The sequence below is a fragment of the Alligator sinensis genome, unplaced genomic scaffold (genome assembly GCF_000455745.1).
Source record: "Alligator sinensis unplaced genomic scaffold, ASM45574v1 scaffold430_1, whole genome shotgun sequence".
NCBI lineage: Eukaryota > Metazoa > Chordata > Crocodylia > Alligatoridae > Alligator > Alligator sinensis.
Genome location: NW_005843227.1, coordinates 230,857 through 250,036, shown reverse-complemented (window position 1 = coordinate 250,036; position 19,180 = coordinate 230,857). Strand labels below are relative to the sequence as shown.

The window sequence follows — 19,180 nt, the reverse complement described above, 5'->3', positions numbered from 1 at the left end:
GGCAGGCTGAGCCCGGACACAGCACTGCCCTTGCACTCTCACAAATGGTTCCCTGCAGAGGACATGGCAGGCAGCACAGGGCACTCACAAGCACCCTGCTGTCACAAAGCGCTGTCCCCTCTGGGTCCCCATGCACAGGAGCTGACAAAGGAGTCCCAGCACCTTCTGCTGGCCAAGCCCTCACCTATCCCCTCCCAGTGGCACATGGAGGCTCCCTGAACCTCTAACACCCTGTTCTCAGTGCTATGACTGTAGGAATAAATAGCACAATCTCATGAAGTCTTTGGGAACGGACAGCATGCTTGTGTGCATAGAGGTGTGTGCATGTGACAGTTTGCATGTGTGCATGTGGTGTGTCTATGTGCCTGAACATGTGCTGGTGTGTGCTAATGCATGTTTGTGTGTGAAGGGCACAGAGCCATGGGCCAAGGAGTGGGTCTCAAGTGAGACTGGAACTGGAAACAAACTAGTAACAACAATGAAATAACTATCAAACAATCAAACCTGCAGACCATGCGGAGCTAACACCATCCATCTCTGCCCCGACTGCATCTGTGGGGAGGGACAGACTCTCTCAGCTACCAAATATACAAGAACTTGGGGGCTCCCACCCCAACACAATCCTGCAGCGCAGACCCATCGCATGGAAAATTGGAACCTGCCTTGAAGATCTCTCAGGATCCGCTGGAGCCGTCTTTCAGTGACTCCTCTCTCAGGGAGCAAGATTTTTATTGGACACAACAGACTTTCCCCACAGATCCAGACCATAACCCCCACCTTGGGAAGGCCTCACTCACCTCTCCTGATGTCACCAGCCTGAGCACTGCCATCCCACACTAGGAGAGTGCAGCTGCCTGCAGGATATACCTGCAAGAGCATGGACGTCACAAAGATTTACAGCGACAGCAAAAGGCACAAAATACCCATGTCACCCTCAGCCACAGGTACCTGAAGTTAGGAAACACTTCCACTGCCCTGTGGGCACACCTGTGGGTACTCAAAATGCCCCATGTGCCAACCTGGGATCCAGCCTGTGTCTGATGTGAGCTCAGGAAGGTTGGGCAGGAGCTGTTTCTTCTCTGCCACCTCCTGCTGACTGGGAAAGGGGCAAAGGGATTCAATATTGGGGGCCCAGAGTCTGCTAAACAATTTATATCCTACAATTGATTCGTCTGAAAAAGCTCAAAGACTTGTAAAGGACTTCACTGCACAGTTCTCACAATTCGTGACGGATCTGGGATTTCTGATTCCATTCAACAGCCCACTAATCTCATCTATCCTGATCAACTCCATGTGCTGTCCCAGTTCAGGCCTGTCTGCAAGGGAGACACTCCAAGTGCCAGCAGCATTGACCTGCAGCCTCGGCAACCCACACCCCCACTCCTCCAAGCTCCCACCCGGCCTCAGGTGCACATGTCTCCTATACCTAGACCTACCCCATTGCAGGCAGGAGTGAATTGCTCCCAGCTCTTATCCCCCAAGGGGAACCCACATGCAAATCCCTGCCTGGGGGCTCCTGGGTAAATACAGCCCCTGGGTCTCAGAACCACAGTCCCTGCCCTGCCCCAAACCCAACCCTCGCCCTACTGCCTCCTACCTGCTGGGAAGTAACCTTCAATCAGTGGCAGCAAGAATGAAATCTGTTCCTTCTCCTTTCCGTGCTCCCTGCCCCAGGCTGTGAGTCTCCAGCAGGGAGAGGAGGGGAACAGGGGATCATTCAAGGAGTCCTTAGGAGCCTAAATCTCTAGGTGCTCTGTTTGCTCTACCCAGGTGCTGTCTCTGCCATACAGCTGGTGCTGTCTGGCCCAGGGGTGGTGAAGCCTGGAGAGACCCTCGCCCTGACCTGCGCTGTCTCTGGAGAGTCCATCGCTACAAGCACCACATGGTGGACCTGGGTCCAGCAACCTCCTGGAAAAGGCCTGGAGTGGATGGGGGAGATTAGCTACAGTGTGGGAACCAGCTACAACCCACCCCTGAAGAGCCGGGTCACCATCTCCAGGGACACCTCCAAGAACCAGTTCTCCCTCCAAGCCCAATTGCTGATGGCTGCAGACACGGCCACCTATTACTGTGCCAGAAACACAGTGACACAGGGCAGAGCAGAGGAGGAGCTGCACAAAAATGGGAAGCAGGTTCTTAACAGGCAACAGTGATAAGAGCTCTTTTGAGACACAGAGAACAACAGACATATACACAACACAATGAAAAGAGCAACCCAGGCAGGGACTACCTGGCAGCTCAGCCCCACGGGGAGACATACCCAGACCCAGGCTTGGGGTATCTCGCATCCTCACACCAAGGACAAGGTCCCCATTTCCGCTGCCTACCCTGAGCCAGCAGCCCCCTCCTGCAGTGTGGGGAGGAAGATCCCAGTGAGCTGTGCCCACGCTGGGATGGGGACACCCCCTTGCTCCAAGCACTCCTAGCCTGGAGCTCTGACACCCACCTGGGGACCAGCTGGGCCAGCCCCAGCCCAGGGGTCCTGGTGCCAAGCCCCTTCCTGGTTGTCCCTGCATTGGTCCCCCCAGAGTTTGTGCCCTCACATGCAGCCTAGGGTCAGTGAAGGGTAGCGAGACCCTGCCTCTCCCCTGGCCCCTCCCTGCCAGCAGCTGCACTGGGCACTGGGGCAGCCGCCTCACAAGACCAGACTTCTCCTCCTTGTCCTGGCAGCAGCTCTGCAAGGTATTTCATCCTCCTAAAGAGGAGGGAGAGGCAAGGGAGCAGCACTACATTGATGCTGCCCTGATATTAGTTACTTTTGCATCCTACCTCAGTTTCCAGGTGCAGCTGGTGAAGTTTGGCGGGGATATGAGGAAGCCTGCACCAATCCTGCAAAGACTCTGGGTTCACCTTCAGTGACAACTGCATGGACTGGGTGCAACCGGCCCTGGGAAGGGGCTGGAGTGGGTGGCTGCCTGCAACTACTTGTGAAGGACGCAGCTAGTAGTACCCCTTGGCGATGAAAGGGCAATTCACCACCTCCAGGGACAGTTCCCAGAAACTGCTGCACCTGCAGATGAGCAGCCTGAGCCCCAGGGACACAGCCTGCAGCCCCTAGCCCAAAGCGCCCTATTCCCTCTCCCGAGTCTGGCCTGGCCCCTGGGCTCCAGCTTGCAGCTGGCCCCAACTCCAGCCCTGCTCTGCCACCCCCTCAGGTTGTCACACTTTTTTCTAGGGTCCAGGGAGGGGCACAGGGTCTTGCTCGTGCCAGCTTGAGTCTCTGTTCTAGAGAGCTCCTAGTTCAAGATACAAGAGTGGGAGGTGGAGGGGGAGGCAGGGTCACAGTGGCCATGCAAGAAGGTGGCCTGGTCTCTGTAATGTTCCAGTCTGTCCCCTATATTCCCATTGCTGTCACTGAGCTCAGTGACAGCAAAGCAAGGGAGCTGGACAGGGAAGAAGGGAAAGGACCAAGGAACTGAGGCTTTTGGGGCTAAAAGTCAGCTCCACCAGGCCCTGAAGGCAGCAGCAGGATGGACTTCCAATGCCGGGCTCAGCATGGACCCACCAGTAATGGGGCCATGCAGTTTGCTCTGAAGCAGCCAGTTGGCATCTGGGCCCAGGCAGCAACAGGGAGAAGAAAACCCCACATGGGCACACACATGAGCATACTTCCCCATCTGCCCCAGCCCCAAAGTGAAGCCCAGGCAAACTCCCTCTAAGCAAATCCAAGTCTCGCTCCCTGTGTATCACCATTTGTCTGCAGTCCTCCAGCACCAAGTCCTGCCTCTGCTGGATACACACAGTGATACAACGCGGGGCAAGAAGCAGTTTCCAGGAAGACAGGCTGGGGCCTTGAAAGTCATGTGCTGCAGGAGCTGACAGGACACAGAGCCCAGGGGCTGCTCAGAGGAGGGGAAGGGAAGAAGGCTTCATCCCTCTTCCCCTTCCTCTACAAACTGCAGAACTCAGCAGGAGCCATTGCATGAATGAGTGAACTCTCTCTCCGTACTTACATGCGCACGCGCGCGCACACACACACACACAAAATCTGGGCCTCAGCTCAGCACCTGTCCTCCTCTCTGACCCCTCTAGGAAGGATCCAGCCCCCAGGTGGAGATAAGTTTTCGAGGGAGGCAGAAGAGGGCAGACGTCCCCTGTCCTGGGGTTAGAGCCAGAACCCGGCTGCTGGTTTGGGGCCTCTGAAATAGCAGCAGATAAAAGCAGTGGGAACATTGGCAAGGAGACAAGGGCTGTGAGACCTCACACTAGTTACAGCACCTGAGAGACTATCCTTGGTTCTGGCTGACAAATAACAGGCCCCATAAATATGTCTTGTCTCAAAGGGGACCAGTGAGGGGACAGAGCTGATCCAGACTGCTCCAGGTCAGGGTTAAAGGGATGTCAGAGCTCAGGGCCAAGTGTCCCTTCCCTCTGAGATAACTGTGGATCTAACTCTTTGGACTCTTTTGCATGGTTTTGCATGGGGTATAAGGCCCTGGGGCCAGGTATGCAAATGATCCTCCACGTTTCATTTAAGAGCAGAGGCTTCCCCTCGTTCTGGGCAATATCTGGCCAGTCCCAGCCCCTGTGACCTGTTTCATCTCAGCCTGCTCCAGCTTTCTGGCCCACAGGAAACATGGGCCTTTTGCTCCTGTCCCTCCTGCTCTTGGCCAGTGCACCAGGTAAGTCCCTGTCTGCAGAGTCTCCCCAGGACTGCCTGCCCCCAACCTCTGCCACCTCCCTGACAGCTCGTCTCTGTGCTCTCCACAGGGGTCTGCTCCCAGGTTCAGCTGCTCCAGGACACTGCAGCCCAGGAAAAGCCTTCAGGGACCTTGAGACTCACTTGTGCCGTGTCCGGATTCTCCCTCACTGCCAGTGGGAGCGTAGTGAGCTGGATCTGGCAGCCCCCAGGGAAAGGCCTGGAGTGGCTGTGCCTCATCTTCTGGGATGATGACAAGTGCTACCAGGACTCCATGAAGTCCCGCCTGACCATCTCCCGGGACACGTCCAAGAGTGAGGTGTATTTGGAGGTGAGAGGCCTGGAAGCCAGAGACAGCGGCACCTACTACTGTGCCAAAGCACAGTGACACACTGCCATGGGGACCCTGTACAAATACCCGTGCTGCAGGGATGAAGCCTGTTACAGCACCTGGCCCTGCCAGCTCCTCCCCCTCAGCATGATATCTGTGCACATCTGGGGCCAGGACTTCAGAGCGGTGACTCGTTCTGGCCCCATGTCCCAGGAGCTGCCCTTGGCCCTCTATGGAGGCTCTGCCCCAGCCTACGTTTGACACCGGGCTTTGCTGCAGCTTAAAGTGCCTGGAAATGCCAGAAAGGCTGGGGACCCCCAGTGCAGGGCAGGCAGGGCAGGGCAGGGGCAGCCAGGGCTGGGACAGGGGCATCCTGACCAGGGCAGGAAGGGGACCGGATTCTGCCAAAGAAATTCTCCTTGCACAAAATCAAACTGGGATGGGAGGGATAGTATCAACCAACAGGGCAACTTGTGTTGGGCATGTTCGACCTCTCAGCACTTCTGTGGCTAACCCAAACCCCCGGACGGTGGGTTGGGGGCGGCATAATGCCCCGGGGCACAGGAAAGAGGAACCAGGGCAGAGCTTGTACCCCAAACTGCAGCCAGAATCCACCTGCTGGTCTGGGGCCCTTCAGCAGGCACAAGGACAGAGGCACCTCTTAAGAAAAGTTTCCTCTGACTGCTCACAGTGATCTCTGCAATCTGCTTCTGTCTTGTGATGTTTCCACCACTGGCCACTTAGGAGACCTGTACTCAAACTCCCTGTTTCCTTAACATAAAACCTCAGGTCCACAACAAAACAATAGTGGTCAGACACAGACATGCATGCCCCGACCCCCCACTCCTCCTCTCCTCCCCAGCCATCTGAGCTCTCCAAAGAGGATGAAAATGATTGTTCTCCATAGTCAAGTCCTGTTTTCAGCAACACAGGGATAAATGCAGAGGTGACTCCCTTAAATATACAGAACTCTTGGAGCAATTAACAGAGCATCTAGGAACAGAGCTAGAGACAGCAGTGCAGGCCCCACAGCCTTCACTGTGAAACTAAATCTGTTATTAAAGTAACATGAAAATGTTGAAGGGTAGCTAGAAGAGAGGGACTCACTGGACACACAGATAACGCTTGGAGTAGAGCATGACTCCATCCTCTTACAGATGCATCTAACCTCTGTCTCTCCTTTTCCCCATCCCCATGAAGCCCTGGATGACCCTCTATCTGTGACAGCCACAGTCAGGGCACTTATTTTCTCTTCAGTCCTGAAAGCAATTGGGAACCTGGTCCCGTCCTTCTTGCTGAATCAAACCTAATACAGCCTGTGGGCATGGAAAGAGGCCAGAGTGACCCACACTTCTGTTGCTCCAAGATTCAAGGGAAGGGCAATTCTGGGTGTCTGTGGGCAACCTCCTGTTTCAGCAGATGAAGCCCCATAGGCAAGGCCTGCTGCTACTGTGCAGAAACACGTGAATGGGTCCGTTCAGTGTATATCGAAAACCACAGCTGCATGTGTCCCTTCTGCTGCAGGGGACGGCATCCACAAATCAGCAGCCTTGAGCCCACAGCTAGCAACAGGCACTGTATGAACACAGATCTGCTGGACCATTTCATGTGGGCATCCATGCCCTACCAAAAGCCATTTTGTTACACAAGACCCTTGAGGATCTGCAGGCCAGAAATCACTCCATTGCTTCTGCTCTACCAGGAAACACGGGGAAGAGGCCACAACAATTACCACATCCAAGAGCAACAATAGAAGGGCAGCGGCAGCCATCATCAATTAGCATCTAGGTGCAAGCATCAGTAACCAGCCAAGGAGGTTGCAACGGGTGAAGAGAACTCCAGTATCCCCTGCACAGCTTGCCTGTGAAGAGTATTTTCATGTCCTGAGTGCTAGATATTATGCCCTCACTTCTACATTCATATCCCTGAGTTTTTACCTTCTCATGCCCTAGTACTAGACACCTGCACACAATATTTGGGCAGCCTGACTCACACTCCTCTCCCACTAAAGTCACCTGACTCCTGTGCTGTCTTGAACCAGTCACTGCTACAGCCATCCTGTAGCCATCCATGGGGCTTGAGACATTTATGGGGCTTGAGACATTTATGGGATAATGCCAGTACTGAGGAGCATCATTTAAATGCTTTAGTAGTGACCACATGAGGCAGAGGAACTCCCCAATAAAGGAGAGACTGACCCACATGGGAAAGCATCCAGCAGCACAGACACTTCTGGGTCTGGCAGCCCCCACGGGCTTTGATGCGAAGTAGCATGGAAGGCTTGGGCGTGTTCCTCTTCCTGGCAGTTTGCTCAGGTGAGTGCAGAAGAGGCAGGTACCTGGTTAGCACAGGACCATGGGGAGAGGAGGGAATAAGGGTCTAGGCTCCAGACAGGGATGCAGGAATAATGGAGTTTCATTCCCACCCTGGAGACTCAGCAATGCCACTGTCAGGGTCTGTGAGGGCTCTGATTTCATATCCCTTAGCAAAGATGAGAATCTGAGGCTGAGTCTGTGAGGCTTGATTTTTTTTGAAGGGGAATAAGGATATCAGTCCATCCATATTGATGGGGTGGCAGTGGGAAAAAAACAGTTAATAGATATGAGTAGTTGAAATATTTCTATGTGGGGAAACAAAGGGCAGACCTAGACATAACTAGGAAAGGGTTTTTTTTTAAAAGGTAGTAATGAACCTGACTACATTTCTTCCATTCTCCTTTCTCTGCAGCAGCCAGTTCCCAGATCCAGCTGACACAGTCCAGAGCAGAGGTTAGGAAGCCTGGGGAGTCAGTGAAGCTGAGCTGTAAAGCGTCAGTCTACACATTTACTGATTATAGCATGAACTGGGGAAGTGGGTGGATCAGAACAGGATGCAATTTAACAAGGATAAATGCAAGGTGCTGCACCTGGGGAAAAAGACTCTCCAACACACTTATTGTCAGGGGGGTCCCATTCTGAGCACCACAACAGTGGAAAGAGATCTCGGAGTCCTGGTTGATGCGAAAATGAACATGAGTCATCAGTGTGATGTGGTGATAAGCAAAGCTAAACGCACTCTTTCTTGCATCAGTAGGTGCAACAAGAGCAGCTCTAGGGAAGTGATAATTCCCCTCTATGTGGCATTAGTGAGGCCACAGATAGAGTACTGCATCCAGTTTTGGGTGCTGACTTTCAAGAGAGATGTGAATACCCTTGAGAGGGTTCAGCGGAGGGCTACTTGTATGATTGAGAGCCTGCAGGAAAGACCCTATGAAGACAAACTGTTCAACCTCTGCAAGAGAAGGATGAGAGGTAATCTTGCATCTGCCTACAAACTCATCAAGGGGGTTCAGCAAGGCATAGAAGACACTCTGTTTACCAGGGTGCCCATTGGAGTTACCAGAAATAATGGCCACAAACTGAAAGAGAATATATTTAGATTGGACATAAGGAAGACATTATTTATGGTAAAGGTTGCCAAAATATGGGATGGGCTTCCAAGGCAGGTGGTGCTTTCTCCCTACCTTGGACGTGTTCAAGAAGAGACAAGACAGGCATCTGGCTGGAGTTACTTAACCCCAGCGCTCTTTCCTGCCTGGAGCAGGGGGTCAGACTGGATGATCTACCAGATTCCTTCTGAGCCTAGAAATCTATGAACTCTATGACTGGCCTGAGTTCAGACTGGCAGGCTAGGGCACCACTATAGACGACACTCTTGGTCCCTGGGGCCCAGGTTAGCAACATATCCACTCTATCAGCTCTCCAGGGGTGGAGCGCCCTCCACCTCCAACAACAGCCAGCGGGGAGAGGGAGGCAGTGGGGAAGAGGGGAGGGGAGGAGAGCAGAAAGGGGAGGGGGGTGACCGGTGGCTCTGTCTCGCTACGACCACCACTGCGGCTGTGACCACTGCCACAACCACTGCCGTAAGTGCAGGTCCAGCTCTGTGGTGGGCCAGTAGGGGGAGCTCCTGCGTTGAGACTCCCACCTCACTATGCCCGCCCACCTTCCAGACTCCATGTGTCTCTCCAGGGACACCTAAGCCCTGGCAGACCCCCTCTCGAGCCCCACTGCTGAGTCCAGGGGTAATGTATGCTGCCACCACCCTGAGAAGGGACTGTCTAGGGCCTGTGTCCTCTGGGAAACACAGGCCTAATAGTCCTATGGGTACTTGACTCAATACAAGAATTTGGGGCAATTTCCCAAGTCAGGGGCCAAAAAGGATAGTCTCCCCTAGTCCGCAAACCCAAGGGGCCTCCTAGGCATAATTAAACCCCACCCCTTAATAAGTCTCCTACACTAGTTACAAAGGAGAACTTTATTGGTTACAGAGGGTAGGGTTGGATTAGGGTACAGGATAGGGCAATATCAGAGAAATCCTATTGAGCAAACTCCTGTGGCTGGGTAGCCTTTGATCTTGCATCTGAGTTACTGCAAGCTGTATATCTAGTTGGATCTCATGTAGCTTACTCACTAGTATCATCCCGAGGCAGGTGGAGATTCCCTCTGGAGGCAGGCGGTTCCTTGATCATGAGTTTTGAGAGAGAGAGCCAGTTTCAGATGGTCCAACTTTTCTTCATTCCCAAGTATCCCTCATGGCTGCTGCCCCCCTCCTCCTGGGCAGTCCTTAAATTATATAGTCCTTGTGACCTCATTCACCTGGTCCAATGGAGGCCAGCACCTGTTGGCCATCAGCTAGACAATTTGAAATACATCACTAGCTGCCGGGCAGACTCTAGCCCACCATGGGGGAAGCCCCTCACCCAGGTATGTGATGCCAGTCACGTAGGCAGGGGAAGCAGGTTTCCCCCCTCCCTCAGGAATGTATCCAGCTCAGGTTACCCAAATAGATAGGGTAAAGGTATGTGTCCTCTCTCTGCTGGGCCAAGACTAATCAAAATTGTCACAGAGCAGTTTTTTTGGGAGTAAAACAAAGGTGGCTTTCTGCCACAGGCTCCGACCCCAGACTGAAGTGGAGTGGGGGAGAGGCCCCAACCTCCGCCCAAATTGGCAGGTGGGAGGGGGGAGAACAGCCTCCGCCCCAGCCCGAAGTGGCAGAGTGCAGGCGGGGAGCGACCCTGGATTGAGGCAAGGAGGACGGGGGAGGAGGCCAGATGCAGGCCTCCCTCTCTGCCTGCAGCCTCCGCTCCTGTCATTTTTGACAAGCAAATTGCTAGTAAATACATAAGGGGTTTTGCATCAGGAAGCTGGAGACCATCTGTTCACCAGGGCACCCCAAGGGAAGACAAGGTCTAACCGTCACAAACTGCTGGAAGAGCATTTTAGGCTAGACATCAGAAAACATGTCTTTACCATCCGAGAGCTTGAAACAGACTTCACCCACAGGCAAGCACCTACCCTGGACCCTTTTAAGAAATGTTTAGATGCTTATCTAGCTGGGATACTTTGCTCATAGCTGACTTTCTACCCTTGGGCCAGGGGGCTGGACCCGATGATTTTCTGAGGTCCCTTCCAGCCCTAAAGTCTATGAAATGTATGAAATGTATGAAACCTCCTACAGTTCTGTGTACAGACCCAGGAAGCAACATGCAATACTCACCACATACAAAGGCTAATGGAAATAGGCAGCAGGTCTGTCCCTGGTGTGGTGGAGGGGCAATTCGGGTGACTGTCCCAGGCCCTGCGCTTTGGGGGCCCCCGAAGAGCTGGGTGAAGCAGCGGTGGTGCCAAGCTGCGCAGTGCAGCAGCTCCACGTCCAGTTACCTGCTACCCGCCACCCCCAATGCCACTTCTTAAGATCCAGGGCACATGGGATCAGAGTAGAGGCAGGGCCCCACATGGGCAGACTTACCCGCTGCTGGTTTGACCTCTGACCAGCAGCGAGTGGCCTCTTGGCTCTGTGGGCTTTTGCACAGGCTGCCACGAAAAGGATCTTGAATCATGCTCTTTTCTTCCCAGGTGTCCAGTCCCAGGTGCAGCTGCTGGAGTCTGAAGGGGACAAGAGGAAACCTGGAGAGTCTCTGCTCCACTCCTGTAAAGTCTCTGGGTCCACCTTCAGCAACTTCTTTGTGATCTGGGCTTGCCAGGCTCCTGGGAAGGGGCTGAAATAGGTCACAAGTATAAATGCTGCTACCAGTAACCTCACCAGTACAACAGTGCTGTGGTGAAGGGGCGATTGAACATCTCCAGAGATGACTCCAGCAGCACGTTGTAGCTGCAGAAAAACAATCTGAGAGCTGAGGGCAGGGCTGGGTATCACGGTGTGAAGCCCACAGTGATCAGAAGCCTGCTGTGCCCAATACAGAAACTTCTAAGCAAACCTCTTGCCAGCTCATGGCCAGGAGTGAGAAGCAGCCACAGCCTGAACAAACAGCTGAAGTGGAGCTGGACACACACCCCAGGCACATTTCTCCCTCTGGGCTCCAGCCCCTGCCATGGGCACCAAAAGAAGTGCACAGTGGGAAACAAAGAGTACCCGGTCCGTGCTTAGCTGGGCAGCAGGGACCTGGCCAGAGCACCCACCTAGCTCCTTGCAGCAGCCGGATCAGATGCAGCCAGCCGGGAGACACCAGGATCTGGGGAACTGCCCCAGCACCTCACGCCAGGCCTGCTTGCACCGTCCCCAGGCAGGCTGGATGGGGCTTCTCCACCCCACCAACCCATTCTCCAGCACTCACACCCTGGGAAACACCCCCAAGCAGTGGCCCAGGGAGGGGCAGTGCTGGGCTGCAGCCTTTGGCCGGTGGGTGCTTGTAGTCAGACCAGGACAGTCCCACACCCCAACAGCTGGGGCCAAGTGTGATGGGGAGGACAGGATGCTAGAGAAGAAACTGGCCGTGCTTGAAGTGGGTGCTCCAGGGAGTTGCAGTGACTCTGTCCTGCAAAACCCACCATGCAGGCGTGGGCACCGGGCACCCAGTTCCCTCAGCCACCTCAGACTCAGCTGCTCAGCCAGTACTGGATAATGCAGCCTGTGCGCACCTGCAGCCACTGCCTGGGGCAGAGCCTTGTGCCTTAGCTGCGTGTCCCCTCTCTTCACAGGGAGCAGGGCAGAGAACAGCCCTATCCTGGCCCAGAGCATCAGGGACGCAGCCGGGCAGTGAGCAGTCAGGGCTTGGTGCTGCAGGGGGATGCATGCAGGAGTCAGAAGCAAGCAGGGCAGGAAGCAAGGGGGCACAGAGCAGTCAGAAGAGCCAGGTTTGTCACCTAGATCCAGACAGAGGAGTCTGTCCTGCTATCCAACCCATGCTGACACAGGAGCAGGGGCCAGCTGGGGACACTGGGAGATATCAGGGAGTGGGGGTCGGGGGTGTCTGGCAAATTTGGCTGCTTGGTGGTACCCCATGACCCCCCTCCCTGAGAATTCACTGTCTCCTGTTCTGACACGACCAAGAACATGGGCCATATCTCCATGCCGCACAGCAACAGGGCCAGTCCTGAGCATGCCTGCAGAGACCAACCCAGGGACTTGTGGGAGGAGCTGCAAGAGACCCCAGCAGAACAAGAGGATGCTGATAGGACTGGACCCTGTCCCAGCCTCCTGTGGCTTGCACACACACAGGGCAGGATGGGGCTCCCCAGCCCTGGGCTCTCCCCATCATGCAGCACTCAAGGGCAGCTGGGCCATGACCCATACCCTGCAGGTAGAGGGGAAAGGTCCTGGGGAAGCCAGAACTACTCCAGTAGGCCTATAGACACCCAGGGGCTGGGGCTTTATGCAGCTGTGTAGGACTAGACTTCAAGGGGTTAACCACCCTGGGCAACTCAGGTTTTTGACAGGAGCCAAAATACTTAGGCACCCAGGGTTTGGTGCCCCCCTCCAGCTCAGCATCTGTGCATGGCAGGATGTATCCCTGACGGACCTCACCCTTCTCCTATCCCTGAGACCAGATGAGTGCACATCCGCATCCTGTGATGCAAATGGACACACCGGATCAATGCATGCAGTATTCCCCCGCACACACAGGGAACAGAGGGCAGAGACATCCAGCTCATGTGCATGGACAGAGACAAGCACAAAGCAATTATGAAGGACCAACTGCCCTCTTAGGAAAGGGAGGATTTTTATGTTTTGTTTTTTTTCTCGTTTCCCTCATTTGCCGTGTTGTAATGATAGCCAGTTTCCCAGACACAAAGCAAATTAACAGCATTTAACTCATTTAATGCTCACACCCTGGGATTCCTCCACCTGAAATAAAAAAACATCCAGTTTCATTAGGTTTCTGTATTCTGGTGGTATCACTCCCTCAGGTGCTATGAAACAAGTTGTCACTTCTACCAAAGGTCAGGGACCCTCTGAATAAAGTAAAGCATCCCCAAGCTGCTGGGGCTCAGTCCACTCATTGTACATTGGAGTAGCATGGATCTATCCTTCACTGAGAAACTGGATTTTTCCCTCGGAGATTTCTCCCTGGCAGGACTCTGGGATATTTCATTGGCAAAGAGGGGAAGTCCCAGACCATGGGAGGTTTTTGCCTTGATAATATCCAGTCAGAGACACAATCTGGAACTCCTTTAGATCTTTGGCTCTTGGTTTACTGTGCCATTAGTCTGGTACAGTAACAAAGCCGACTCCCCATTTCCAGGTTTCCCCTTGGCTCTCAAAACCCCTGTAGTCAACAGCCAAACCTGCCTTGTGTGTGATCTGTGAAAGGCCCTTTTAAAGAAGCACATGCAAATGTTGTTCCCCAATTTCCTGCTTAACACATGCAAGGTTCCTCCTTAAACACCAGCCCTGGCTCTGTGCACCTCAGTGTCTCCCCAGAGCTGCTGCCTCCTGTCTGCTGGGGACACCGGGCACCAGCCACAATGACCATGAAACCAGCATTGGTTTTGCTCATCCTTCTGGCAGCTCCACCGGGTAAGCGCCTCCTGTCTTGTGGGACAGGGGGATGCAGCGGCAGGATAAGAGGGAGACTGGTAGAAGTTTGTTCATTTGCTAATGCTGTATTTTTCTCCATTAGGTGTCCTGGCCCAGGTCACACTGAAGGAGTCTGGCCCAAGGGTTGTGAAGCCCAGAGAGACCCTCAGCCTGACCTGCACCGTGTCTGGATTCTCTCTCACTAGCAGTGATGTGAGCTGGGTTCGGCAGGAAGCAGGGAAAGGGCTGGAGTGGGTCGGAGACAGCTGGATTGGTGGAAACACCTACTATAACAGCGCTCTCCAAAGCCGCCTCACCATCAGCAGAGACACGTCCAGCAGCCAAGTGCACCTGCGCCTGACCGGGGTCCAACCTGGAGACACAGCCCGGTATTACTGTGTCAGATACACAGTGAATGAAAATGCATGCGAGCCTGCACACAAACCAGCCCTGCAGGACCTGCCTGCCTGTGTGAGCGGCAGAGGCAGCAGCTGCCAGCCCGTGCTCCGCTGCCTGCTGGGTCTGACACATCAGGCCTTTTAGATCACTTGAACGAGCCATGGATTAAATCCAGGGAAGGAGGCTCAGAAGTGTCCAATCGGTCAGAATCTGATATTTAGGAGGAGTTCTGCTTCATCGTGCCCCTGCTCTGCCTGTCCTTCTTGCAGGAATACAAGGCAAAGACTCCCTAGGCTGACACGCAGGACAAAGGCAATAGCCAGCAGACTGCTGTGCTGTTACAGGACTAAGGACACAGCTTTGTAGTCCTGATGTTGGTCCTGGACTTGATTAGCACTCTCCAATTAACAGCTGACAATAGTCTGGTTCCAAGTGACCACAGGCACATCATTCACCACCGTATCAATCCAGCAAGTGCTTGTACTATGAGTAATCAGGCTGTTCACACACTGTTGTGTAACTGGAACATAGTGAATGTTTTATTAATAATGAAATAACAAATACACAACAGGTAAATTAAATAACAGCACTAACCAGGAATGAAGCCCACACCCAATACCACTATTTTTATTATTCCTAAAACCTATACCTAACTGATCTCATACCTATTTTAAAATGTGTTCACCACAGTCACTAGCACCTCAGATTCAATATCAACTCGGGGGTGAATATGGACTTTTTTATGTGAGCGGTAAACTTTATTCAACTATGGATCTCTGCCGTTCCAACACAGGGAACATATACCACACTGAAAGGGATGAGCCGATGGCAGCTTATCTTCCACTTTAAGGAAGGGAGGAGAAAGGAACAAGTGATGGGTGGGTGGTACTTACCCCAGAGGGTGGAGGGCTGCTACTTAAGTGCTATGCACCCCTGCAGAGAGAAACTGGGGAGCCCACCCTAAGCAATCTTACTGGGAATCTCAGGATTGAGGTCATGGGGGATGAATGCTAGCTCTATGGCAGCCTCACTGTCAAGGGTGTGCTTGCCTCATCCAACCTCCACGGTCACGGCACAGCCCAAGGCACAACACCGCATAATGATCACCCACACCAACGCACTGATACACCAGAAAGCCACTTCCACCTCGTTCATTCACCATGATTCTATCAGTCTCTCTCTCTCTCTCTCTCTCGCAGGCATCAATCAACAAAACCAACCAGTTAACCATGAAACCCACCAGCCACACCACACACGTACCACTCACAGCCAGGCATGCTATCACGTACTCACGTGCTAAGGGTCAATCAACAAAAGTCTTTATGTGGCAGTGCGCCCTGCATGCCAGGGCTCTGCACATGGCACACCTTTGTGCTAGGCACTCTCTTCCAACATCTTCTGATCTTAACTGGGCATGCTCTCAACTAAGAGCTCATCTCAGGCTCAACACATCACCACTTAGGCCAGGAAGCCAAACAGGTGACTTGGCAGAAGGGGTAATGATCCCCTTTCTCTCTGTCCCTTTCCACACAATTCTTTTCTGAAATCCAGCTCATTGAGTGCAGCCCAGGGGTGCTCCCTGACAGCTGCAGACACCAGCACATTATCACTGTGCCAGGAGAGACATGGTGGCACAGAGCAGGGTAGGGGCTCACCCAAGGGGGGAGCAGGCTGAACACTGCTCCCTTGGGCTCATCCCAGCCTCCTGCCCTGCACTGACTCCCTGCACAGCAGTGACCAAGTGCAGGAGCTGAGCCCAGTCCAGGCCCCAACCCCCAGAGCCCTGCTTGCCCCTCCTGCACTGCCCATATCCCCCTCCTGGGTGACTTCCGTGAGCTCAGCCCTCATTAGTCCAACTCATCTGCAGAAGGGCTGAGAGGGGGGAGTCTCCCAGAGACAGCACCCAGCAGCCTGCACACACAGAAGACAGAGCACTGCACGCTGACAATAACTTCCTCTATACCACAAACAGCGCCCAGGACAGCCCCAACACAGACGCACTGTGCTCTGATCTCAGGGCTGCAGCAAAAGCCACCAGCCCAGGCACACAAAGGCAGCTGCTGGCTACAGCCAGGACCTTCGACTCCCCCGTCTTTCCCCATCTGCCACTACAGCTTTACTGAGAAAAGCACAAGAGACCCACCATATCCCCAACACCTGCCCACCACAAAAATCCCAACAGAGACTAGTTGGGAATGAGTCTCAACACATTGCAGTGACCAACTAGAAAGTGGAAAGAAATCCCCTTTCCCATTCCTTGTAGCTGTTATCCATTCTCCCACCCTGCACCAAGAAGTAGGGGCAGCAACACTCGCCACCTGTGCTCAGAGAAAGTGCAACTGGGAGAGAAACATGCCCAGACCGGAGGAAGGGCCCTTTGTGCCAGAGACTGTGTCTAAAATGCCTTTCAACTGTAATTTTGGTAAAATACAACATCTTAGAACAAAACAAAACAGAACAAAACAAAAAATCACTTCAGATGATTTGGGGGACAGTGATTCAATTTGGTGATTTGACTCACTGTCCTGAATTAATTCAGCCAGCCCCAGGTCCCAACTCTTAAAAAAATGAAGAAAAGCCCCCAGTTCCCCCCCATTCCCGTCGGGGCGGGGGGGGGGGGGGGACGCTGCCCCCTGCTGCATGGGGGGCTCTGCCATGAGCCCCCAAACCCGCATGCCACTGCAGAAACTGGTGAGTGGGGGGGCTTTATTTTTTTTTTAAACTGGGAACTGGGGCCAGGTTGGGCAGCCATGGTCCAGGGTGCGGGGTGGGGCTGGGGCATCGGGCATGGGCCACTCAGGGTGGCTGGGGCAGCAGGCAGGGGATGCGGCCTGGTGGGGTACCCCAATCGGTCCCTTTCCTCCTCCTCCAGCGCCTCCTGCCCCTACCCACTTCTTTCATAGTTTCAAAGTCCCGTCCAAGCCTGGAAATCTATGAAATCTATGACCAGCCTGAGGGCAGACTGGCAGACAGGGGCACAGCTTTAGATTGCACACTTGCTCCCTGCGGCCCCAACTTTTCTTCATTCCCAAGTATCCCTCATGGCTGCTGCCCCCCTCCTCCTGGGCAGTCCTTAAATTATATAGTCCTTGTGACCTCATTCACCTGGTCCAATGGAGGCCAGCACCTGTTGGCCATCAGCTAGACAATTTGAAATACATCACTAGCTGCCGGGCAGACTCTAGCCCACCATGGGGGAAGCCCCTCACCCAGGTATGTGATGCCAGTCACGTAGGCAGGGGAAGCAGGTTTCCCCCCTCCCTCAGGAATGTATCCAGCTCAGGTTACCCAAATAGATAGGGTAAAGGTATGTGTCCTCTCTCTGCTGGGCCAAGACTAATCAAAATTGTCACAGAGCAGTTTTTTTGGGAGTAAAACAAAGGTGGCTTTCTGCCACAGGCTCCGACCCCAGACTGAAGTGGAGTGGGGGAGAGGCCCCAACCTCCGCCCAAATTGGCAGGTGGGAGGGGGGAGAACAGCCTCCGCCCCAGCCCGAAGTGGCAGAGTGCAGGCGGGGAGCGACCCTGGATTGAGGCAAGGAGGACGGGGGAGGAGGCCAGATGCAGGCCTCCCTCTCTGCCTGCAGCCTCCGCTCCTGTCATTTTTGACAAGCAAATTGCTAGTAAATACATAAGGGGTTTTGCATCAGGAAGCTGGAGACCATCTGTTCACCAGGGCACCCCAAGGGAAGACAAGGTCTAACCGTCACAAACTGCTGGAAGAGCATTTTAGGCTAGACATCAGAAAACATGTCTTTACCATCCGAGAGCTTGAAACAGACTTCACCCACAGGCAAGCACCTACCCTGGACCCTTTTAAGAAATGTTTAGATGCTTATCTAGCTGGGATACTTTGCTCATAGCTGACTTTCTACCCTTGGGCCAGGGGGCTGGACCCGATGATTTTCTGAGGTCCCTTCCAGCCCTAAAGTCTAGAATGTCTATGAAATGTATGAAACCTCCTACAGTTCTGTGTACAGACCCAGGAAGCAACATGCAATACTCATCACATACAAAGGCTAATGGAAATTATCAGCAGGTCTGTCCCTGGTGGGGCGGAGGGGCAATTCGGGTGATCGTCCCAGGCCCTGCGCTTTGGGGGCCCCCGCGAAGCTGGGTGAAGCAGCGGTGGTGCCAAGCTGCGCAGTGCAGCAGCTCCACGTCCAGTTACCTGCTACCCGCCACCCCCAACGCCACTTCTTAAGATCCGGGGCACATGGGATCAGAGTAGAGGCAGGGCCCCACGTGGGCAGACTTACCACAGGCCCAGCACGCTGCTTGGTTGAGCTCTGATCAGCAGCGAGTGGCCTCTTGGCTCTGTGGGCTTTTGCACAGGCTGCCACGAAAAGGATCTTGAATCATGCTCTTTTCTTCCCAGGTGTCCAGTCCCAGGTGCAGCTGCTGGAGTCTGAAGGGGACAAGAGGAAACCTGGAGAGTCTCTGCTCCACTCCTGTAAAGTCTCTGGGTCCACCTTCAGCAACTTCTTTGTGATCTGGGCTTGCCAGGCTCCTGGGAAGGGGCTGAAATAGGTCACAAGTATAAATGCTGCTACCAGTAACCTCACCAGTACAACAGTGCTGTGGTGAAGGGGCGATTGAACATCTCCAGAGATGACTCCAGCAGCACGTTGTAGCTGCAGAAGAACAATCTGAGAGCTGAGGACAGGGCCGGGTATCACGGTGTGAAGCCCATAGTGATCAGAAGCCTGCTTTGCCCAATACAAAAACTTATGAGCAAATCTCTTGCCAGCTCATGGCCAGGAGCGAGAAGCAGCCACTTGAAGAACAATCTGAGAGCTGAGGACAGGGCCGGGTATCACGGTGTGAAGCCCATAGTGATCAGAAGCCTGCTTTGCCCAATACAAAAACTTATGAGCAAATCTCTTGCCAGCTCATGGCCAGGAGCGAGAAGCAGCCACTTGTCATAAAAAGAGACTAGATTACTCAGGCATGATCTGCCTGCTATGAACCTGTGCTGGTTTCCCCTCAGCATAATTTGTCCTGCTGGGCTCTCAC

The 19,180-nt window shown here is 53.7% G+C and overlaps 1 gene segment (V, D, J or C); it reads left to right on the top strand.

The window, feature by feature from the left end:
• Positions 1-877: 877 nt before the first annotated feature.
• LOC106723159 lies at positions 878-2,153 on the top strand. The segment is given in 2 exon segments: positions 878-944; positions 1,771-2,153. Coding segments are annotated over 2 exon segments (450 nt in total).
• Positions 2,154-19,180: the final 17,027 nt, after the last annotated feature.